Genomic DNA, 25,936 nt, shown 5'->3' with positions numbered 1-25,936 from the left:
CTAACTAACTAACTAACTAACTAACTAACTAACTAACTAACTAACTAACTAACTAACTAACTAACTAACTAACTAACTACTAACTAACTAACTAACTAACTAACTAACTAACTAACTAACTAACTAACTAACTACTAACTAACTAACTACTAACTAACTAACTAACTAACTAACTAACTAACTAACTAACTACTAACTAACTAACTAACTAACTAACTAACTAACTAACTAACTAACTAACTAACTACTAACTAACTAAACTAACTAACTAACTAACTAACTAACTAACTAACTAACTAACTAACTAACTAACTAACTAACTAACTACTAACTAACTAACTAACTAACTAACTAACTAACTAACTAACTAACTAACTAACTAACTAACTAACTAACTAACTAACTAACTAACTAACTAACTAACTAACTAACTAACTAACTACTAACTAACTAACTAACTAACTACTAACTAACTAACTACTAACTAACTAACTAACTAACTAACTAACTAACTAACTAACTAACTAACTAACTACTAACTAACTAACTAACTACTAACTAACTAACTAACTAACTAACTAACTAACTAACTAACTAACTAACTAACTAAATAAACTACTAACTAACTAACTACTAACCTAACTACTAACTAACTAACTAACTAACTAACTAACTAACTAACTAACTAACTAACGACTACCTAACTAACTAACTAACTAACTAACTAACTAACTAACTAACTAACTACTAACTAACTAACTAACTAACTAACTAACTAACTAACTAACTAACTACTACTAACTAACTAACTAACTACTAACAACTACTAACTAACTAACTAACTAACTAACTAACTAACTAACTACTAACTAACTAACTAACTAACTAACTAACTAACTAAATTACTAACTAACTAACTAACAACTAACTAACTAACTAACTAACTAACTAACTATAACTAATTAACTAACTAACTACTATATTAACTAACTAACTAACTAACTACTAACTAACTAACTAACTAACTAACTACTAACTAACTAACTAACTAATTAACTAATTAACTAACTAACTAACTATATTAACTAACTAACTATATTATATTAAAATACTATATTGTATAAGTAAGTTCTAACCCCTTACTTGGTAATTAAAGTTTTTTTGGTTAAAATTAAATTTGGTATATGATGCGCTAGTGTGTCAAATATAAAGAATATTTGCAGATTTGTTAAATGATCACGTTTCATTCGACTCTATTGTTCTCTATTCGACTCTTTTCTGTAGAATGTCGAATTTTAATTATGTTTAAACAACACCTTTAATCTTACCCTTTTTTTTTGTCCATAAAGCTTAAAATAAAACTCATTTGAAGATATGTTTCTTTTGAGAATATTAATACATATACTTTGTTTGTATGTATAATCATTAATCATTTATTTTCTCACATCATATTCAAGTTGATAATAAAGTTTTTTTTCTTTTGGTTTTCTGTTCTATAATTGAATTATATATTAGTTTATTTTTATTATTTTTTATTTAAAATCATTTTCAGTTTAGACACTACAAATAATAAACTTTATAGAGTTTCTGTATGATGAACTTAATTAAAATTTGCATTAAATTTATTTTCTTTTCATTATCTTATTATTTCAATTCTTTTAAGTTTTATTTTTATTATTATATTTTGAGTTTATTTTAAAAATGTTGAAAATTTTAGTTATTATTTTCTTTTTTATGTTAAAGTAAAGTCTAAAGTAATTTACCTCTGTACTATTTCAATATTGACTAGATTTTGTTTGGGGGAAGTTAATTTTTTTTCTTCTTTTTTTTAATTTATAATTTTTATCCATTTTAATATTTACAAAAAAGGTTTTTATAATTATAGTTTTTAAATATATATTTATTTTTGACTACATTTAAACGACATTTATTTTAAATTTTTATTTGTTATTAATGATAATAGTACACAATTTATTTAATTTTATTAGAAAATCATTTAACAAACTGAAAACAGAAAAACAAATTGCACATTTATTACAGTTAAATAAACAGGAAGAAGGATTTTAAGGAAGAAAAAAAAAAAACATATTTACAATAAATTACAAGATTTTGTTTGAAAATCATATAAAGGATTAAACTTAAATTTCTTTTAATTCTTTTTAGGAACTTAGATGCGCTCTGTTTAAAGTGATTTTGCAAAAATTTATTTATTTTTTATTTTGGGGTTTTTTTATACGAAAAGATTTAACATTTAATTTAACAATTATACGAGTACGTTTTTTAAATGATATTTCTTTCATTTGTTAAAAACTCTTCTTAGTCTTATGTGGTAATTGAATTTGAAATAAATTAACTAAAATTTTGGGTTTGCTTTTTGTTTTCTTTTAAATATTGAACTAATTTTTATATCTATACAATTATTTACAAAATCACACTTATATTTCAACTCTAGATTTCTTACCAGTGCTTGCTCTCTGTACCTACAGCCGTACCCTCTTCCGCTGGATTCTCGTAACACTAAAGGACAGCCGAGCCGCACCAAAGCACCTGACCTCAATATGGCCGCCAAACACTACCCCCATTATCAGCTGGATTATGATGACCGCGATGAGCAGCCAGGGCGGTCAATTGCCGATTAGTATTACCATCTTCTATATTTCTCACCGAGGCTCCACAATTTCCTATTAAGGTCAAATCTCCAGGGTGGGTGACTCCACCACCGGACATGATATTATGCTGTTGTCTTACACCCACATTACTGATATGATCCATAACACTTTGCAATTCACCGTGAACTGTGGAATTGGGGGAAGTGTGGGAGGGTAAGGCATGAGAATGGAAACCATGCGATTGATTGGCGGCGGTATAAAGTTGTGAATACAATAAACTAGCCGGTAAGACAGGATATAAAGAACCATTACAGCCAGCTCCAGCTGCACCAGTATGTCCCCCACCCACTCCCACACCCGTGCCAGTTGCTCCACCATAACCTGCTGAATTTTGTGTTTGATTTACAATACCGCTGAAATTCTGATTTGCTCCCACCAAGGAATTATTGGCTGAACCATTCGAATTGCTATTTGTGCCACCATTTGCGGCAGCATTACCATTAGTACCTCCCAAATTGGGTGTGTTAGTCGATAGTAAATCCTCCTGCACCGGTGACTCAGCTTGAGAAGAATCACTTAAACTGCGTGGACCATTTTGACTAGAATGTACATTGTAATCGTTGTTGGTATTATGATAACGCGGCACTAATATGGAATTTGTACCCGCCACTGCTCCACCATTAACCGTTGATGAAATAGCAGTTTGTCCGCTAGATCCCAATAAACTATGATGTGTCATTTGCCCGGTAGTAGAACCCACTAGATTACTTAAATGCTGATCCAAATCGGATGCTGTAGAATCCGGTAACACTGTTTTGGGGAACAAATTTGAAAATTGTTATTTTTATTGTTTACTCTGTTGTCACTTTTCAACCCTTTTTTCTTTCTTCTTTTCAACACTTACTTGGCACACAATCTCTATTGGAAGCTCCTGTAAAATCTTGATTATTCGGTTGCTCATTGGATGAGCAGGAGAAACCCAAAGCTGGATTATTAAATTGTGCTGATGTTGGGGTTGTACATGATGATAAACCACTGCTGGCCAAATAGGGTGAATAGGCGGTTGCTGAACCATAACCCCAATGTGTATTGCTGGCACCTAAATGAACCAAAAATTGGGACACATGGGGGTGGAGTGTTAAGTGATTTTGCTTATTTTTTTATTTTTATTGATTTTTTTTTTTTTTTTGTTAAAAACTAAGGAAGACTCAACACAAAACGGAAAACTTTTAAAAATGGAAAACATGCACATGCCAAGCGTAAAAACTTAGAAAAAATTATAAATAACGTAAAGCCGATAATACAGTTCAAGAACTTACAAAGCTCTTAACTGTTATAGAAAGGTTTTACTAAAGAAAATATAAAAAATTTGTTTCTATAGAAAATTCTGTTAGATGCAATTAAAAGTGTTATAAGTGTTATAATTATTTCCAAAATAAAAATGGTAAACACAAGTTGTTTTGGTTGAGAAAGTGTTATACACAATGTTTAGTAAAATTAAACATTTTATGACAGAAAAACTGTTATACATAGAAACTTTTCTACGGGAAAAACTGTTTAACACAAATATTTCTATAGTTTTTCCATAAAAATATGCTTTTCTATAGAAAAAATTTCTATACACAAATTTTTCTGTAGCAAACATTGTTATACATACATTTATCTATAGAAAAAATTTACAACATTTTTCTATCGTTATGCTGTTATAATCAAATTTTTTTTATAGAAACTGTTATACACAAATATTTTTTATATAAAAAACTGTTATACACATATTTTTGTATAAAAAAATTATTGTCCAAAAATTCTTCTATATTTTTCTTCTATAGAACACTTTTTTTAGAAGTAAAAACTTTATTATTCACAAACTTTTCTATAAATCGGTAAAAACTGTTATACTCATACCTTTCTCTATGAAAAAATTTTTCTATAGAAAAAGTGTTACATTAAATTTTCTATAGATTAAAATGTAAATCATAATTTTATATGAAAATCTATGGAAATATTGGAGACTTAAACTCAGCCTTTCAACTACACAACTACATATTTCAAGAACACTGTTTTTTGGCATTATGGACCTGAAGGATTTTTAAAATTCCCCCCAATATTACCTATTAAACGTTAAAAAAAAATTGCAAAATAAAAACTGCACATATAAATAAAATTGCGTGTAGTTAAAAGTCATTAGAAGGATGCTGTAATATTCAAATTATAAAACAAAAAATTACCGAAGCAAATGACCATCAATAAAATAAATGTGGGCCGCTAATTATGCCAATATGGCGTGTCGCATACTACATTGTATATGCAGCCCTAGTGTAAATGAATGACAACCATTATGCGGGTTTTGGCTACTGATTATTGGACATAACGACATAGACAAAACTTCCATAGAAAAAGAAATCTATGGGTCTGTCTATCCGTCCTTCGGTTGGGATAAAAAGTAAACATGACAAAAATTTCCTATATTTGTACATATAAATAAGTTCGTATGTGTGTGTATGTAACATTTTATTATATTATATCAAACTAATTGAAGCATTTGCTCTCAATGGAGCTGGGTTACTGGCCATGGTAGTGTTGTGTTTATTTTTATAATTTTTTTTCAGTATTTCATCTAAAATACACATGTTGTATTGAATTCATTAGATTTCCAATGTCTGTCGCCTTGTTGGATATTTGCATATGTATGTAGGTTTGTGATATTGGTGCCTATCTATGAAAGTTGTCTGTGAAATGAAATATGTATAAAATATGATGTTTTTGCTGGTGTCCTCTACGATACCGTCAATGTTTTTATATACATACAATATTTTCTTTTTTTTCAAATACAATTTATTACAAATTCTGTTTGTGTATATGTGCTGCAGCAGACATTTTAAATTTTGTTTTGTGTAGATTTTTTCGAATTTGTAGCCTCTATATAAACGTGATTAAATTGAAAAGTTTATGGTACTTTTATGGATGAAATATTTAGTCACTTAATCAAAATTTTCCACATTCATAAGTTCAATTCTTTTAGAGAACATAGAACTAGCAACGTGGCTTGAATGTGATAGAAATGTCGAACTGCTTTACGTGAGTACCTGCCGTGTTGGCCTATCTCACGGTGGTCTTTTTCAACCACTCACGACTCACCACCGCCCCTTCAATTTTCAATGAAGAAATCAGGTGGCAATTTTTGTACATGGCTAAGCCGGTCCATGTACAAGCACTTTGCTCGAGTACTTGAGCTATCTAATCTCTGACCATTGATGTCCCGTTGCTTAACTTCCGAGATGTAAACATCACTTCCGTTTACAACCATGCAGATAGGATGGCCTCTGATTCGGCAGCAACACCTAGAGAAGTAACCGGTAGACCGAAGTACGAATCCATCAAATAAGCCGAGACTTTGTTCTTAGTCACAGTGACACACTATGGTAATTCTGATATGAACAGAGTTTACTGGACAAAGAAGGAAAATTCAATGGTATCATTTGAATATGATACCTTTCATCCATCATCATTCAACCCAGCACACTTCTCATTCATCCGACACATTCATAAGAGAAAAACATACGACACACTTATTCTAGGTAAATGGGTGGGTGAGGCCCGCATACCCCACATTCATCTCGTACCAGATACAATTAACACCAACTCATTTTCAACGCTTAGTCCCACAGTCACTCCTATGTGGGGTATATGTTGTCTCGTCAACAGCACCGAACTTATTCCGAAATATTGACTCTCCGCGCGAATTTGGGCTTAAACCACAGCCACTAGGTGGATCCCGAAGGAACCTCAACCAACTGACCAGCCAGTACATGGTCCTGTGAGCAACTGGCCACCCGTAGTACCAGATTATGTGGTTCTCTGGTTAGACCCCATGTCAAATCATACCAAGGACTAGCCGAGGAGTTAAGTGACATCACCAGTTTATAGTCCCGGCAGACTAGAGGTACTGGTAGCACCTCTATACCCCGGGATTGCAATACACCATGATGGGATCTATCATCATGGAAACATGCCCCGGGGGGGTGAAAAAGTGAAAGAAAAATCCTCTTTAGTTTAATTTCTGAATAAACTGTAACATAGGTTTGATGATATTGATCAGTAGCTGAATATATTTGAATTGTGCCACAAAAAAGTTCTTAAGTCTACATCAACTGCTCTAGTAGATCCTTTGTGCCAATGCCTCTATTATGACGACACGAAGAATTTAACTGCCCAACGATGGCAGTAAAATTAGTTTTAATTGATTAAAATTGAACTTACATAGGACTGTACTTACACAGTTTGATGATATCAGAAAATGTTTTTTATTTTTTTCCAATAGACCCACGAACACATGTCCTACACTATACAATGTATTCACATGTAAATGTACATATTTATATAAAAATTTTATGTTGCAATATATGCAAAAAAAGAAAATTATAAATAAATCCGCACATACATACAAACTTATGTATGTGTATATGTATGTATGTATAATAATTAGGCTTAATTAATAGACCATTCGAAAATTATTAATTAGTTTTTATAGGCGCGCGCGGTACCAGTTTAAATGGTGAATATTGATTTTGTGGTGGCTTTATTAATGCTATTGGCTTAAACATTTTCTACCTCCTTTAATTATGTGGCTTTATTACCAACAATAATAACAACAAAAAAGTCATAAATAAAAAAAATATATATATAAAATACCCAGCAGTTCTGTAGGGAATCAATATAACTCCACTCACAAATTTATAACTACATACTTAGATGAAAATACAAAGAATAAATCAATTGTTACTTTACTGTTCCTAAGTAATATAACGTGTAGTTAATTGTCATACCTGTGTTTCTAAGTAAACCTTTAAGACACTTAGGCTAGTCATAGTAAGTAGTAATCGATAATTTTATGCAAAATCATAAATTGGGGATAGCCTTCCCATACTGCCGGGTATACATATACATATGTATGTATTTATGTATTAATATATTTGTATTTTGATCACTTTAGTATTAAGCCCAGAGTTTGTTAAATATTGTGATTTTTACCATTTTTTTCAATACGAAATTATTGTTTGTAATTTTTTTGTTTGTAAATATGCGTGTGTGTGTGTGGCTGTCATTTAAAATTGTGAAATTAATAAAATATTTGTTTGTTTGTTGTTTTTTTTACGTTGCCAGTAATTAAGTCGTGCGGGTTTAGCTTAATAAAATATTTAAATAAATAATAAATAACAATTTTGATTTTCAATTTTATATAGTGGTATTTAACAGTTAAACACACATACACAATCATAAATGAATAAATGCAAATATTATATACATAAAATATTTGATATCCTTAATAGGAAGGTGAAATAATTTAAGGGCGTAAGTCCTATAATATACTAATTCAAGGAGATGTTCGAAAAGTTATTAAAATTGTTATAAATTTTGAATTTTTTCCAAGCTACATGGTGGCTTGAAAGCTTTATGATCGAAATTTACAGAACTTAATAAATCAAACATTTTTAAGAATAAAGTATTTAGCTAAACATTTAAGTGATTTGTTGGTGATGAACAGAATTTTAATCTAATCTAATCGCTTTTGAATTTATAACGAGCTTTCGCAGGGATCTCACTACGAGTTATTTTAGTTGGATGCATAGGTGAAGCCCATATTAAGGAATCCTATATTAATGAGTTGAGCCTCGGATTCCTTAATATATGTTCTGGCTAAAAGCACACAGAGCGATGTCTGCTCGATGAAACACATACATACATATATATGTAGTTAAAATGTCGAAAGAAGAAGTAGAAAGTTGTAAAAAGTAGTTAAAGCAGAGTTGGTACTTATGTATTTTATAATTTTGCATTAATTTCTTTAGACTAGTTAAAAATGTAACTTATAAACAGACACATTTAATCACCAAAAGCCGCTGCAAACATTAAAAAAAATTAAAAACAGTCAATTCATTAGCTGTTGACAGTAGAGAATATACATGCAACATATAATTGCAGCAGCAACTGCTTTAACAACAACAGCAACAACATTTAATTTATTAAATTTATACCACTGATGTTTATGACATTAATTTAATGCCTTTTTCCAGAAAACACATAATTCAATTTATTATTTCGTGTTTGGTTGCTGAAAACAAAAAAACAACAAACGAACATTTACAAAAAAAATATTGCAAAAATATATAAACGACAATCATAAAAATATGAATATAAACCTCAGTATACAGGCAGCTACAACTACAACTGCAAGGTAATTTATTTATGAATAAATTATTTATTATTATAGGAAAAAATATTTATATTCATAATAATGATAATAATCATATAGTTGTGTATGCTAAAAAAAAACCCATCATAGTATTTTAAATAAATGCTAAAGTTGTGTTTTTTTATTAAAATAATTTTATTTGTAAATTAAACAAAATGAAGTTTGTAGCAGACATTATAAAATAAAGGCCACAAATTTAAAATTATACTTTGTTGCTGCTGCTGAAATTAGCAGATTATTAATTAATTTATTGTAGAAAAATTCTGCATTGGCAAGTCTGTATATGAAAGTGTAATTAATACCAATTATTTTAATAAAATGAAGACAATTTAAGGTATTTTCGAATGAGAGAATAACCAGACTTGAGTCCCTGGAACTGTTCTGATTACAAACTTACAAACTTACTAACTTACTAATTTACTAACTTACTAATTTAATAACTTACTAACTTACTAACTTATTAACTTACTAACTTACTAATTTACTAATTTACTAATTTACTAACTTACTAACTTACTAACTTAATGACTTACTAACTAACTATCTTACTAACTTACTAACTTACTAACTTACTAACTTACTAACTTACTAACTTACTAACATACTAACTTACTAACTTACTAACTTACTAATTTACTAACTTACTAACTTAACTTACTAGTTACTAACTTAACTTACTAACCACTAACTCACTAGCTTAACTTACTACTAACTAAGTTATTAACTTATTGATCGAATAACCATTTTCATTACTTTGGCCCCTGATCTCTTCCTCTTGTCTGTTTTCAAAATTATTAATATTTATTTATACAACTACCATTTTGTTATACATGACGTATGATTAATATTAATTATGAATTATCAGTATGAAAAAAATGTCTATTCTCACTTTATGTTTAGAATTAAAATTTTTGTTGAAAAATCTAATTATTTGTTGTATTTCTGCTTTTAATATTATTAGCTAAAATTAACTATATTCCTGTGACAAAATAAAACCTCAATTGTTGTTCACTAAAACTATAGAATTTTTTCATGAAATACACAAAAAATCATTCATACATCAATCTTTTTACCTCAACTATTATGAAAAAATTTGTGTATGTTTATATATTTGTTTAACAAATAATTGTGAAAGTACCTATATTGAAAAAATTGCAAAAAAAAAAAAACAAACAAACCAACAAACTAATCGTTTTTGTGTGGATTTTTATGCGGCTTTTTGAGGTTCGATTTTGTGGTGTCTGACAGTGGTATTATTATTTTTTTAACAGCAGCTTTTTTTCACAGATTCTATGTTTTTTTTTTTTTGTTTTAAATAGAAAAACGTAAAATATATACACTTAACAGCTATTAATATTATGGTTTTAAGTGTAGCTTTGTTAATATAAACAACAAACCAAAATATTTAATAAAACAAAAAAAACATTTAAAATGAACTTAAAATTGAACAAATTAAAAAAGGGATTTAAATCATGCTTTTAATTTATTTATATTTTTGATATATGAAAATGTTAATATGTTTAATTAAAATTCATACTTACTTTGACAGTTGCCAATTGGTGGCATACGAAAACCGGATAGAGGATCCGTTGAAAAATGAAAAGGTCTTTGGCCGAAAGCGAAATGAAATTGTTGCTGTTGTCCTAAAATTGATAACACTGAATGTTTTGAATGTTTTTTAATAATCTGCTCTTAATTAAGGTTTTTGTGTGAGTGTGTGGAAACAAATTTTCTTAGATGTAGAGTGTTAATACTAAGGTGTAAACTGTACTTGTTAAAATTTAACCCTAATCAAAACTTTATTAGTTTTTTTTCTTTGTAGTAATACTTCTTGGATAAAGTTTAACACATACATAAGTGTCTAGTGAATGTATTGTATATTAGGGTAGTGTTCTTATAGCGAGGAATGAAGTGAAATTTTGAGTTAGTTATGTTAAGAAGTTCAAAAAATCATAATTTGGGCACCGTAACATTACGTTCGGTTCATCCCACAGCGCTAGTTCTGCTTACCAAAAGTGGCCCACTGGGCACATTATATCACAACCATTATACCCAAGAAAGGTGAAGTTCTTACCCATTTAAAGTTTGAGAATGATTACTTATTTATAAAAATGTGTCCTGTATTCTATCAAATATTTATCTTAAAGCTTAATTTCTCTTATTATTATATTTCGATTTAATTACGCATCACTTTTATAGTTCCATAATTATTAACATTAATTTCTTCAACGCTCTTATTGTTATACATGGCGTATGATTAATATTAATTAAGGACTAATTTAGGTAAATTTTAAATATTTACTGAACAAAGAGATTTCTTAAAATAATTTAAATTGCCTTTGAAAGTTAACATATTAAGTTCACATTTTACATTTTACCAATTGCAAATGTTAATATTCTATGTCTTAATAGACTCCATCATAATATTTATGCATTTGTAAGAAATTAAAATTGTGGACAGATTCTACGAGTTGGTCTTTAAGAATTGGAAAAAAAATACTAGAAGTTGAAAATGTAATATAGAGATACCACCTTATTACAGATAAATGCCTTCATTAAAATATAATAACCCTTTTTCTAAACTTGCAACAATAGAAAACTTTTAAAATATTAAAACTAAAAATGTTTCTCTTTCTCCTCTCTTCTAAAAATGAAAAACTACTAAAGTTTAGAAATTAAAACAGAAGCCTTCAAAAAAGAGGATGTAACTTAATGTTTTGTGTGTGTATATGTTTGCTTTTATATACAGACATACATATTTGCAATTGTCTGTGTATATATAAATGAGATAAATCATTTTGTGGAATAGTAAGTAAAATGAATAAAACAATTGTGTTTTATTGTAACTTAAAGGACAAGGACATATTTAAGTATGAGTAACAAAAAGGATTATATTATTTTACTTCCATAAAATGTATATTTTACCAACAGTCTTTATATAAAAATATAGTTTTTTACTGTTATAATTTTTTTGTTTTCCTTTTTTTTTTGTATAAAAGAAAGAAAGCAAACCTAGGGCTTAACATATGCAAAATGTAATATATTTGCATCTTTATAAATATTTTAAAAACAAAATGGACTTTTGAATTCAATGTACAATGCAGATGTAAGAGTAGCATTTTCTAGTTTATTTTACAAAAGTTGTACGTTCATTTTCAGTTGTTTATTGCTGTTTTTGTTAACCCTTTTTATTGTAATGTTATTTAGCATTAATGAATATTCTTAAAAGATGAATTGTTTTCTATATGTATGTATGTAAAATGTATGGCATAGAGAATGAGTATTTAAAACCAAACAAGGACAAAACAATAACAACTTCCAACCGTATGTAAATGGCCATAAACTATCTTTGGATGAATGGCAGAAGCTAGACTAGTCGGAAGGGAAGTAAAGCTAGTCTCAGATATATATTTCATGGTAATTTTGTGCAACCTGTTTCATAACATTGTCATTATCTGATGCCCCCCGGGCATGTTATCCCTGATGACAGATCCCATCTTGGTGTATTGCAATCCGGGGGTAGATAGGTGCTACCAATACCTCTAGCCGGCCGGGACTATAAATTGGTGTTTACAATTTACTGCCTGGCTTAGTTAGGTGAATTTTCCTTCCTTGTCCAGATATGTTCAGAGTAAACTCTGTTCATATCAGAATTACCACAGTGTGCCACTGAAAGTAAAAACATAGTCTCGGCTTATTTGATGGATTCGTTCTTCGGTCTACCGATTTCGTCTCTAGGTGCTGTTGCCGAATCAACAGAGGCCATCCCTCTGAAGTGATGTTTTACATCTCGGAAGTTAAGCAACAGGGCAGCAATGGTCAGAGATTAGATAGCTCAAGTACTCGAGCAAAGTGCTTGCACATGGACCGGCTTTATCCATGTACAAAAATTGCAACCTGCGTGTAAGATACACAGTTGTGCGTTGTTTACTTTTTACTCACCCAGTGGTACCACCGTGAGATAGGGCCAAGTACGCCAGGTACTTACGTAAAGCTCTTCGACATCCTTGTCACTATGTGATGGTTTAAATCTTAGTTTAGGGATTAAATTTTCATAGGGATCAAACTCTAGGCCATATACGCAAAATCAGTCTCTATGTATTATAAGTACTTAATGTCCAGCTCAAAATCCTGAATTTAAAAAGCAAATAATTTCCAACGAATCATTCCTATTTCCGGGCATACTTCCCATTTAGAATTTTATAATTTTTGTATATTTCTATCTCTCTCTTTAAATGTTAGTGTTTTGTGTAAATTTATCACTAAATCTAATGAATTGTCTTGTATTTTAGAATGTTTAACTAAAATTAAATCTTATTTTACCCCCATTTTATATTCAAGGATTTATGAGTTTTACTGTGTTATCAATGTCTGTTGTAGAAAGTGTAATTTTATTCTTGTATTGCTTAAAATTTTTGTTTGTCTGCTTTATGAACTACTTACTGGTTTTTGAACGCGGTTCCCGGGGTCCATCGACGGTGACTTTAATGGCTTTATTGTAGGTGGCTATATGGGGCGGATTTGTTGAAACTGTGATTGTCAATGTAAAGCTTTTCCCTGAAAGTAAATTAAAGAAAAATATTTTTAATTAATAATATTGTTATTGCCAAAACAAGATAATTTTAGATTGTATTCTGATCTATAGATGGCAGTATAAACTAATATATAGTCGATTCCAAAGAATGATCCATAATCGATATTATAGACTAATCTATTGTCGAGAGTATAGACTGATCTACTCTCGTAAATATACTCTGATCTATAGTCAGGACTATAGACTGACCTAAAACCGAGATTATAGATGAGATTAAAGACTGATCTGCAGTCGAGACTGTTGACTAATCTGTAACCGAGATGGTAGAATGATTTATATCCGAGATTTTAAACTGATCTGATATATAGTCGAGAGTATATACTTTTCTATAGTCAAGAGTATATACTAATCTCTAATATAGACAGATACAAAGTCGGGAATTTGAACTGATCAAAAACCGAGACTGCAGACTGTTCCATAGTCAAGAAATTGGACTGAAATATATTCGCTACAACTAGATATACAGCCTCTACTATAGATAATCGAGACTGTAAAGTAATCTATAATCAAGACAATACCCTAATATGTAGTGGAGGCTATAAAGTGATCTATAGTCGACATGATAGACGGACCTATAGTCGAGATGATAGACTGACCTATAGTCAAGATATATGCATACAGTTGAGATTATAGATTATAAATATAATTTCGTTAAAGCTCAATCTATAGTCGAGACTATAGCCTAATCTTTAGTCTTAACTTACTTACGAACAAAAACAAATTATTTCTCTTAGTGTCGATTGCAAGAAAAAACGTGTTAAACATTAAATGGAATGTTGCAAAAAACAACAGCAACAGACTAGCAACCAACAAACAAAAGTACAAAAAAATACTACAACCCACACTAAATGATGCACAAAAATGTTTGTGGCCTTTGTGATGATAATTGTTAAAGGATTTTTGTTTCCACATACATACATACCCATCAATCGACGTAAAAGACCAGGAAGCTTAAAACAAATAGTTCAGCACTAAAGTATAGAATAGTACATAGTATAGTTAATTGTTATACATACAAATACCCTGAGGAGCACGAGTTGAAGCTGGTAATAGATAACCAGTACACATAAAATACATACATATTTCATTGCTGAAGCTGCTGTTTGTTTTCGACAACACAACCATAAAATACAGCAATGCATAGAGAATACTACCGTATAAATAAAATTGAATTGATTCCTATTATTCTAAACAAACAGAACGAGTTTTTTTTTCGCCAACGACTATTTTAAATTTGGAGCCATCATCAAAACTCAAACTATAGAAAAAAGCAGTTCTTTCCTTTTTTTCTAAACAATTGAAATGATTGTATGCCTAAAACTATATACACTTATTTTGAAACATTTCCATACGATTTAAATGTTGTTAGATGAGCGCGTAAGTGTGTAAGTGATTTAACCCCACACCCTGAAGGCAACAAATAAATGCTTGTATTACAAATAAACTACAAAGCATTTCATTTTAAATATCACCCGTACATTCGTACTTTCTATACAAATTCACATTTGCTTAGATGACTGAACGTCCAGCCAGTCCATCCCGATGGCCCCCATCCGTATTCAAACACACAAAAAATTGCTTTATTTGAGTAAACGCTATGCTGCGGTTTCACTGCTACCGAATATTCAAACAAAAACAATAGTCCAAATAGAGAAAAATTAAAAAAAATATCTCCGTTTACAATATGAATCAAATAGACAAAAATCTAACTATTCCATTCAAAATAATCTATGTTTTTCATTTTTTTGTTGATATATCGTTTGTTTTTAATGTTGTATCCATCCTGGCATAGCGGGCTATAGTTGTTCATGACGTGCTCATCGTTTGACATTTAATGCTTTATGCCGTCATCAGCCTTGGCATGTATGGGTGATTTCTACATTGTGACATTTATTACAAGGCATTTTTTGAGTTATCAATATTTTGGTGGATTTTTTGGTGCAGCAGTTTAAAGGAATTAAGTTCACGACTCTAGATGAGACTACATATTGCATTTTATTCTAGACTATAGATTAGACATCAGGCTAGACCAGCGGTTCCCACCATTTTTTACTTCGCGGACCCCTTGAGGAATTTATTTAATTTACGGACCCCCATACATATTTTTATATCTTATTCTTATAAATAACACTGTGATACAAAAGTGAAGAAAAATAAAATGCAGGCGTTCTCATATACCAATTTTATTTCGTTATAGTCCATAGAGTACGAATATATTTTTAGTTTTCCCCTATCACTTCGTTAACTTACTTTTTAAGAGCAAAAGATGCGAAAAAGAGCCATTTTTAAAGTTTTAAATTTGAAAAATCATAAGTTTAGTAGTTTTCATCCGATTTTCAAATCCGATATTTTTTTTTAATGATACAAGTGTCTTTTAATCCAAAAAAAGAAATCCAAAATTTATGGTCAAATGTCTGAGTTACGGTCGTTTAAGTAAAAAAACTCACACTTTTTTAAAAAATTTCATTTTCATCATGCTCTACTTTGACCATGAGGCAGTGAATTCATCTTTTATTACTTTCCTGAAGAATCACATAAAGGAAGGTTTCTAAAACTTGTTATTTCATAAAAATCTATGAAAAACTGGATGATTTATGCCAATTTTTCTAATAGCATGTTTCTCGAATTTTTGGTTTTCTCCATACAAATTAATTTTTGTATAAAAATGTTTATAAACATTTTTTAAACTTGTTACAAAGAAAACCAGAAACATGAACGTTTTTGTATGGAAGAAATATGCTATATTTTTATAAAACTTAGCACAACTCATAACCTTTTTCATCGATTATCATAAATTGACCATCATTGGAAACCCAACTTAATGTGCCTTTTTTCAAATGTAATAAAAGCTAAAGTTACTACTTCATGGCCAACGTAGAGCAGTATGAAAATTAAAAATTGTGAAAAAAGTGTTAGTTTTTTTACTTAAATGACCATAACCAAGACATTAATCATAAATTTTGGATTTATTTTTTTGGGTTGAAAGACAACACTTGTATCTTTAAAACAAAATATCCAATTTGAAAATCGGTTGCAAACTACCAAACATATATTTTTTTAAAGTTAAAACTTCAAAAATAGCTCTTTTTCACAACTTTTGCTCTTAAAAAGGAACTAAACGAAGTGATCGGGAAAAATTAAAAATAAATTCCTACTCTATGGACTATAACGAAATGGAATTGGTATATGAGAACCCCTGCATTTTTTTGCTGTATCACTGTGTAATTGTTCGTCCGAAAATTGTCTATAAACCCTATAAAATATTCCCGTACATTGAGAACATTTAGTATTTCGGAGATGTTTTCAATTTCATGGTTTTAAATATAGAATGACTTCTAACATGATGTTTAATTTTATGATCGTGAGAGCTTTCATGTTCATTTCTCGTCAAGGTAGAGAAAAGGTTTCTTTAACAAGTATTGTCGACATGTGCTTAAAGAGTCATGTTTCTAAATTTTTTTGCGATTGCATAGGAGTGAGCTGAGTATGTAAGCTAAGTTTTCGGGAAAATATGTGAAAGTTAGACTTCTTCGATGTTGTTGCGGAATGCGTTACCCACATAAAATATGACCTGAACTCTTTGCGAATGTACTGTGAATTTGGATCTTAAATTTGAATTTTAAAATACCTACGAATTATTTTACTGCGTGGTTTTGACTATTTACGCAAAACGCTATGAATTTTCTGATGTTGATTTAATAATATTGGACAACAAAATGAAGTTAAAATCTGTGTATCACGTTGGAATGGAATATTTATATTTAAAATTAACTAGATTAACACTTTTGCTTGCAATTTAAAAAAATATTATGAAATGTGACCTAACTTCATATTCCGGGATACCAGTATCAGTATTTAATTCTAAGGCAAATCATTATCCGTCTGCTATAAAAACATTTATTTCGATACATATATATTTATAAAAATTACAAATCACGTAATACTTTACTTTATAAAAGTGAAACAATAAATTTGTAGCGCCTAGCTTCATCCTGATAAACGACCGAAACAATAAAATTCAAAGAGTCACCAACAAATCTGGGATTATTGAATAAAAATTGTGTATTTTAGTATTTATGAAAAGTTTGGAGATATTTTTAATATTTTGTAACATATAGAGAATATTTTTTATTCATGATTTTTTTCGTTCGTCTTCGCGGACCCCCTAGGATTTTGCTACGGACCACTAGGGGTCCGCGGACCCCCTTTTGGGAACCGTTGGGCTAGACTATAGACTAGACTATAGACTAGGCTATAGACTAGACTATAGACTGGACTATATATATAGATATAGACTAGACTATAGACTAGACTATAGACTAGACTATAGAATAGACTATAGACTAGACTATAGACTAGACTATAGACTAGACTATAGACTAGACCATAGACTAGACTATAGACTAGACTATAGACTAGACCATAGACTAGACCATAGACTAGACTATAGACTAGACTATAGAATAGACTATAGACTAGACTATAGACTAGACTATAGACTAGACTATAGACTAGACCATAGACTAGACTATAGACTAGACTATAGACTAGACTATAGACTAGACTATAGACTAGACTATAGACTAGACTAGACTAGACTATAGACTAGACTATAGACTAGACTATAGACTAGACTATAGACTAGACTATAGACTGAGACTAGACTATAGACTAGACTATAGACTAGACTATAGACTAGACTATAGACTAGACTATAGACTAGACTATAGACTAGACTATAGACTAGACTATAGACTAGACTATAGACTAGACTATAGACTAGACTATAGACTAGACTATAGACTAGACTATAGACTAGACTATAGACTAGACTATAGACTAGACTATAGACTAGACTATAGACTAGACTATAGACTAGACTATAGACTAGACTATAGACTAGACTATAGACTAGACTATAGACTAGACTATAGACTAGACTATAGACTAGACTATAGACTAGACTATAGACTAGACTATAGACTAGACTATAGACTAGACTAGACTAGACTATAGACTAGACTATAGACTAGACTATAGACTAGACTATAGACTAGACTATAGACTAGACTATAGACTAGACTATAGACTATACTATAGACTAGACTATAGACCATAGATTAAATTCCAAAACTGCATTCCAACTATAACACTATAATATAGTCCGGACTATAGACTAGTTTATAGTAGATATTGTACTATAGGCTTGAAGCTAGAGCCCATCTATAGATTAGAGCTCAATCTGAATTCAATTAAAAAAATATGTTTGTATACAATTTCAATAAATACTGTCAATTAATTCCTTTAAACATCTGCTTAAGATATATACATTGCATTTTGACTATTTATTGTAGCACCAGTTTAGTTTGTCTATTCGTTTTTCGAAAAAGCGGGTGTTTACAATTATACAATGATTGAAATTGTGTTGACGACACGGTGTGGCCTCTATTGAGGCTTTGGTTTTGTGGTCTTGCCACATACAAAATGAAAGCAACAAAATGTACTCGTAACTATTTCAAATGCAAAGATACACGATTTTCCATATATTCGGAAACAAAAAGAAACATTGTTAAATTGAATTGGTTTCTTTTAAACTCGAATACATTTTAAATCTAAGCCAGAATGAACTTAATTTAAGACGATCAAGTTTTGAAATATGTACTTAAGAAAAGATTTAGCCTTTTCATTGAAATAAATCTAATAAGTTATAAGAAAATTCCGAGACGTTTGAATTTAGATAGATTGTGCACCTGACAGTTGGTTTCATATTACAGTTTTTGAACTAAAATCTGTAAGACTTTTTAATGTTTATACTGCTTAGATAAATTAAATCTACTTTCCTTTAAATTTCTTTAAAAATATAATTCCTTTTTCCACCTTAATTGAAAACATTTGAACCAATCATTTATTATTAAATACAACCCTTTATTTTCAGCAACCGAAACAAGTGACAACTCTCAGACAATTGTTTTAACTAAATTCAAAAGAAGTTCATAAACAATACTGGAAATTTATAAGGAAAATTTTAAAAATAAAAAGGAAACAAATAAAGATTTATTTTTTCCTCTACTCACACATGTGACTGTGTCTAACTAACTACATACATATGTAATACCATGGTGAACGTGTGTAAATGATTAACGCTTTTTTGTTTTTGTTAAATAGAAAAATAACAAAAGACAGCTAAATTTCCAAGGTAATTTAAATGTTCTTATTTTATTTTAATTAAAACACTTCTCTTCTGACAAAGAATATAAAGAAAACAAGTTAATTAAATTTTAAATACGCAAAATTTAAAACAAAAAATGTTGCAACTCAAAGAGTTATAAATCTTTTCATCAGCTACCAAGTTTTACATAAATAACCGACAAATAAATATTTGCTTGAAAAAAATGTTTAAGGAAAAACTTTTTTGTTCTGGAGTTTCGTTAAAACACTTCTATTTGGGGAGTCACTTATGTAAGAAGTTTTTAAAAAGATTTTCTTAAGTCTTTTGTGTTCACTTTTTTGGTGGCAAGTGTAAAGGATTTTTTTGTCATCGAGTTTTTCCTTTTTAACGCCTTTTTATATTTACTCGGCGATTATAAGGGTGTCGTTTGTCCTTTTCGAAAAGAACAAAAGAGAGAAACATTTTTATAGACTTAAGATTGTTGATATTTTTTGGGTAAACCAAAGGCGGGTTTACCATTGGTAAAACAAATATTTAAAGAATGAAAGAATAAAAGAAAACTTAATGGAAATTAAGTATTAAAGGTCTAAAGATAAAATATGTATTTATACAATTTAACTTATTAATCGACGATTTTGTAATTTGCTATTAATAAGTACTTCAGATATCAAAATTGTTTGACCACAACAGATTTATTTTACCTCTTAACTACATACTTAAACATAGCATACAAATACTGTCCAAAATTAAAGTATTGACTCCTCACACAACTGGTGGCAAATATTATATGAATTTTGTGTATTTATATAAATATCTATTTAAGTACTTTCCATTTGCGTATCAATCTTAAAGACTTTTCGAAAATCCTTAAATCCACAATATAAATTCTATACAAATATTCATAAGCATTTGATTTATGATATGACATCATACCTACATTTATTTGATTTGCGTATAATACAACTTGGTGGTACGAAAAGTAGGTGCAAATTTGTACAAATAAACTTTGATAAACAAATGAGTATTGAAGAATAAGGGTAACTTTCTTCCATAAAGATATGTCATTCATATGATACTTTGTGGGTCTATTGATATACATACATATGTTTTTGACTGTCTGCCTATTTGTACTTTTATTTGTATTTGTTTATGGAAATTTCTATTTAGAAATTATACATAACATACATACCTATGTAAGCACTCAAAGTGGGAGATATTTTGTTTGACAAATCGTTAAATAAATAAGAAACAAACCAACAAAAATAAATTTTTATTGGAACACGGCATGCAAACTTTGAATAATTTTCAATGAATTTTTTCTACACGCTTAAAACAAATATTTAATGAAAACAAATTGATTTGTCTGTTAAACAAGCAGGTAATTTAATACATTTCCTTACCCTATGCAGAGTAAAGAAAAAACTAAATTAACTGAACTAGAACTGAACTAGAACTGAACTAGAACTGAACTAGAACTGAACTAGAACTGAACTAGAACTGAACTAGAACTGAACTAGAACTGAACTAGAACTGAACTAGAACTGAACTAGAACTGAACTAGAACTGAACTAGAACTGAACTAGAACTGAACTAGAACTGAACTAGAACTGAACTAGAACTGAACTAGAACTGAACTAGAACTGAACTAGAACTGAACTAGAACTGAACTAGAACTGAACTAGAACTGAACTAGAACTGAACTAGAACTGAACTAGAACTGAACTAGAACTGAACTAGAACTGAACTAGAACTGAACTAGAACTGAACTAGAACTGAACTAGAACTGAAATAGAACTGAACTAGAACTAGGGATGCCAATCCCGAAATCCCGATCCCGAAAATCCCGGGATTTTTCGGGATATGCAAATCCCGAATCCCGGGATTTGGAAAATAAATCCCGGGATTTTTTCGGGATTAGGATTTGTTTCAAAAAACTGTTTTTATTTTCTTTTTTTGAGTCATAATTTTCATTAATTTGAAAATTACGATCTTATTTTATTTTTGACTCATGCAAAACAAAATTCCGCAGAGCTAATTTTATACATATTTGAACCTTTTATTTTTTAAAGTGGTATGAGTCCATACACATAGCACATATAAATTTATTTATTCACTTCGTTTTTATACCTTACACCACTTTAGTGGGGAGGGTATATTGGGTTTGTGCTGATGTTTGTTACACACAATAATATTGGTCCTATACCTTAAAGTATACCAATCGGCTCAGAATCATTTTCTGAGTCGATTTAGCTATGTCCGTCCGTCCGTGTAAACCTTGTAATCAAACTACAGCAATTTTGAAGATAATTCAATGAAATTTTGCATGATCTTCTATTGTACTAGAGACGGATTCTATTGAAAATGGATAACATCGGTCCAATATTTGACCTAGCCCCCATACAACTGAACCCCCCAAATAGGGTTTTTAAGTTCATAATTATGTTCAATATACTCGTAACTCGACAAAAAGCTGCAAAACCAAGTTCTATACTAGCCTTCATGACCCTGATGTATTTTTTGATGATGCGGCCTCATTTGACCCTAGCCCCTATGCAAAGCCCCCTTCGAAATATGACTTAAATGTACACAATTTTATTCAACAAAAAATAGCTAAATTATATCTGAGGCAAGGTACAATTCAACTTAGATGCTTTATTATGAACAATAAATCACATTTTATTTTTATAACTGGTGTAGGGTATTATATGGTAGGCTTCGCCCAACTATAACTTTTTACTTGTTAGCACATTGCAATGTTGGTCGTAGACCGACCCAAAAAGTATACACATTCTGTGTCTGTAAGCTGAAAACACGAGTTAGAAGACTCATTCTATTTGGGCTGCAAATTTGGACCAAAATTGACACAAAAAAACCTAATTGGACCTCCTCTGAAAATCACATTGATGCTGATATTAATATCAATACATTACAATATTTTGATGGTGGGTATTTAATTTCGGCACAGTCGAATACAAACTTTATTTTTCAATACTAGAGGATTTTACATTTCTAACTTTCTACAAATCTGAATGATACCGGTAAAGGTAAATTACCTTGTTCTGAATGCACCTAAAATTTTAAATTAATACTACGAATATAATAATATGTTCCAAAACTAATATGTATTTTGAGTAAAATTCCAAATATTTTTCAAAGAATAGGTTCTAAATTGATGTTCGAATATTGATATTTATTTTTATTTAGGAAGTAAGTATGTATTTAAAAAGATTCAGAAATTATGCAATTCTGAAAGTTTTTATTTAAAAATTGGAATTAATTGGATTGTTTTAATTTAAATATATCTTCTGTCTGTTAAATTTCCACAAAATTAAACAATTTTCTTTACAAATATGATGATTTAAAGATTTTCATATATAAAATAATTAAATTCATGTAATCCCGAAATCCCGTAAAATCCCGAAATACCGAAAAATCCCGGGATCCCGAAAAATCCCGGGATCCCGGGATTGCAATTTTCAAAATCCCGAATCCCGGGATTTGTAAAAGCCAGTCCCGTTTGGCATCCCTAACTAGAACTGACAGGACTAGACAGAAAAATAAATATTTTCTATTGGATTCATTTTTTTTTTTGCTAAAAACTAAATCCCATTATTTTTTAAATTCACCTAATATATGAAGGGTTTATAAAATTCGTCATGGCTTATTATTTTTAAAGGTAAACATTACGAAATCTTTATATTTTTGCAGGTGGTTTAATAAAACCTGTGTTTGCTTAGTAGATTAAAATATGTTTTTTGTTTTCTTATTGATTTCAAAGAGAGTGTTAAAATGAGTTTAGCATGTTTGGATGAAATTACGGCGGTTAACCTGGATTTGGCAAGATATAAATGACAAACAATTTTTAATGATGTTGATAAACAAATTTTTTATTGATATGACAATAAAATGTTAGACATGATAACGATTAATAACGCAAACACTTGGGTAAATGATTGATATGATATTAACATTTGTAAACAGACATGCAACGTTTGAGTAAGAAAGTAAAAAGTTATTAAATATGTATACATTTTTTGAAATTAAATTCAGTTTTAAAATTAATTGTTAGTTTTAAAATGTTGTGTTCTAAAAATGATTTCTATTTCCTTTTTACTGTTTTTTATTTAATGGAGTTTTGTTATTTAATTTTCCCATATAAAATACACGAAAAACTTTTTCTTGCAACACTTAATGAACTTTTGTGATAAACACAATATATAAAGTTGTTTATTGTTGTAAAAAAAACTCAGTAGTAGAAACACATTTAACTGAGTTGCTAAAAAAATATATAAAAAATAGAAGAAAAATGGCAAATTGCTGCGTGTTAAATTAACACTAAAAAGGAAAGTTTTAAGCAAAGAACTTAAACTTAAATATAGGTTTTGCGGGTAAAAAAAAAATTCGAAAGCAAAAGATAGGTAAAATGTCACCCGAAGCTCAACTGTGATAAAAATTTTAAAAATTGTCTGTAAACAAATTGTTAATTTCAATTCTAACTGAATTTCTATATAAAGTAAAGTATTTAATTTGTTAACTGTTCACTTTGCACATGACCCTTGACCTTTTTTTATACAAAAAAAAGTTTTTTCATAAAAAACATACAAAATCCCTCATTCAACAGAAGAATTCGCAGTTGTTGTCTATTTTTTATTTATATTGTTTAAATGAAGGATTCTTCTGGTCAAGTGTAAATACAACAAAGAATAAAATATTGTTAACGACTAATCCTTGGATGTTATCTTATTGCTGTTGTTTACTAAAGTGCAACCACTATTGGTTTTTTTCAAGTGTCCTGTTTTGTTAAAAGCAGTATTTTGTTCATATTTACAAAATACAGCAAAAAAGTTTTAAGTGTTTTGTAAAATTAAAAGTAATTCACAACAATTACAAGGACATTTCAGTAAAGTAAAATACTAAAATAGAGAAAAGTTGTTTTTAGAGTTAATTATTTCGGGAAAATTGCTATTTTAACTAAAGATAAAATTTTAATGAAATATAATAATGGTGCGCAAAAGGTACTTTTTGGTGCCTTCCCATACTTCGATTAGGTTAATAGGAGAATGTATACTACATCAAATCCGAAGAAATACAAGCCAGTATCGGGCCTGTTGTAGCCTACTTACCAGGATTACTCTATAGACAAAAGAAAATAAATATGAAGTGTAAAATCAAGAGAGAGATGTTTGAAATAAAATATCTGATCTAGAACTAAACTAGAACGGAACTGTAGACTAAAGCACCGATATTAAAAGAGTAATATCATGATTGATTTTAAAAGAAAAAAACCATCTTTAATAAGAGTAATCATAAGAAATTTCGAATGCAATATTAGGACTAAAAGATCGACAAAACAGATGACGTCAAAGATTATAACACAAATTGACTCTTTCTACTGCGGAACTTTTTTCACAAAACTTTAATATAAAAATAAAAAAACACACACACACACACACTTACCTCTACCACTGCGTCCCACAAAACGTAAATCATTAAATTTAGCCACTTGATTCTTCATCACTGCCGTCGAATTTCTCAATTCGGCACAATAATTCTCATCGTTGCCCGCTCTTACCGTCACCATAGTACCATCCATTATATCGCCCAAAGAAACAACCTTAAATGCCACCGGCAGCGTTTTATTGGAACGCCAGTGTGGCGGTAGCACAGTGCAGACGAACAGCGGACTACTGGTGCGTATTAGTTCACCCGGATGTTCGGTTAGAAAATCACCGAGCGTACGTTCGGCTAAAATGTCTGAAGTCATTTTAGTGTAGGCCTCATTGAGTAGTTGTGCTGCTGTGGGCGGAGTATTTTGTTCTGTGCTGTTGTTGTTGTTGTTGCCATTTGATGAGTTGTTGTTATTGGAATTTGTATTTGATGAACTGTTGTTATTGTTATTCTGGCTATTATTGTTGTTGTTATTATTGGCTGTGGCCGTATTGTTGGTATTGGCCGTGCCATTTGTTGTTGTGGTTGTGAGATGCATTTTGTTGGTGTTGTTTGTGGTATGGAGACTCGTTGTTGGTGTTGTTTGCGGGGGCGTTGTATAGTGATGGGTGTGGCCGTAATTGGCTACAACAACTTGTTTAAAGCGCACAATTTTTGTAGAATTTTTAGCCACCAAGTTGTGTATGAAAAAGTTCTATATTGTTTGTTTACTTTTTATAAATTTTGGCTGTTTTTTAATTAGTTTATTTTGTTATACTTTTTCCTCAATTTATTTTCTTTTATTTAGCAAGCCATCTGCAAAGAGAAAAAAGTTGGTATAAAAAATTATATCTAAAATTATTTTTGTTGCTTTAATAATTGCT

The 25,936-nt window shown here is 29.9% G+C and overlaps 1 protein-coding gene across 2 annotated transcripts in view; it reads right to left on the bottom strand.

The window, feature by feature from the left end:
* Nucleotides 1–2,066: 2,066 nt before the first annotated feature.
* LOC119602649 (runt-related transcription factor 3) overlaps nucleotides 2,067–25,936 on the bottom strand; it is a 39,892-nt gene continuing 16,022 nt past the window's right edge. The window contains exons 2-6 of one of the 2 annotated variants that reach the window (XM_037954278.1): nucleotides 25,083–25,868; nucleotides 13,306–13,419; nucleotides 10,404–10,520; nucleotides 3,514–3,708; nucleotides 2,067–3,419 (exon numbers count right to left, since the gene is read on the bottom strand). In XM_037954278.1, the coding sequence (XP_037810206.1) occupies nucleotides 2,554–3,419; nucleotides 3,514–3,708; nucleotides 10,404–10,520; nucleotides 13,306–13,419; nucleotides 25,083–25,611 (1,821 nt within the window). In that variant the 5' untranslated portion in view covers nucleotides 25,612–25,868 and the 3' untranslated portion in view covers nucleotides 2,067–2,553. The remainder of the gene's footprint in view (nucleotides 3,420–3,513; nucleotides 3,709–10,403; nucleotides 10,521–13,305; nucleotides 13,420–25,082; nucleotides 25,869–25,936) is intronic. The other variant, XM_037954279.1, reaches the window with a different exon arrangement.

The sequence above is a fragment of the Lucilia sericata genome, unplaced genomic scaffold (assembly GCF_015586225.1).
Source record: "Lucilia sericata isolate MDLA Ls3-8-SP2 unplaced genomic scaffold, ASM1558622v1 Contig000247F_arrow, whole genome shotgun sequence".
NCBI lineage: Eukaryota > Metazoa > Arthropoda > Insecta > Diptera > Calliphoridae > Lucilia > Lucilia sericata.
This window is presented reverse-complemented; position numbering and strand designations above follow the sequence as displayed.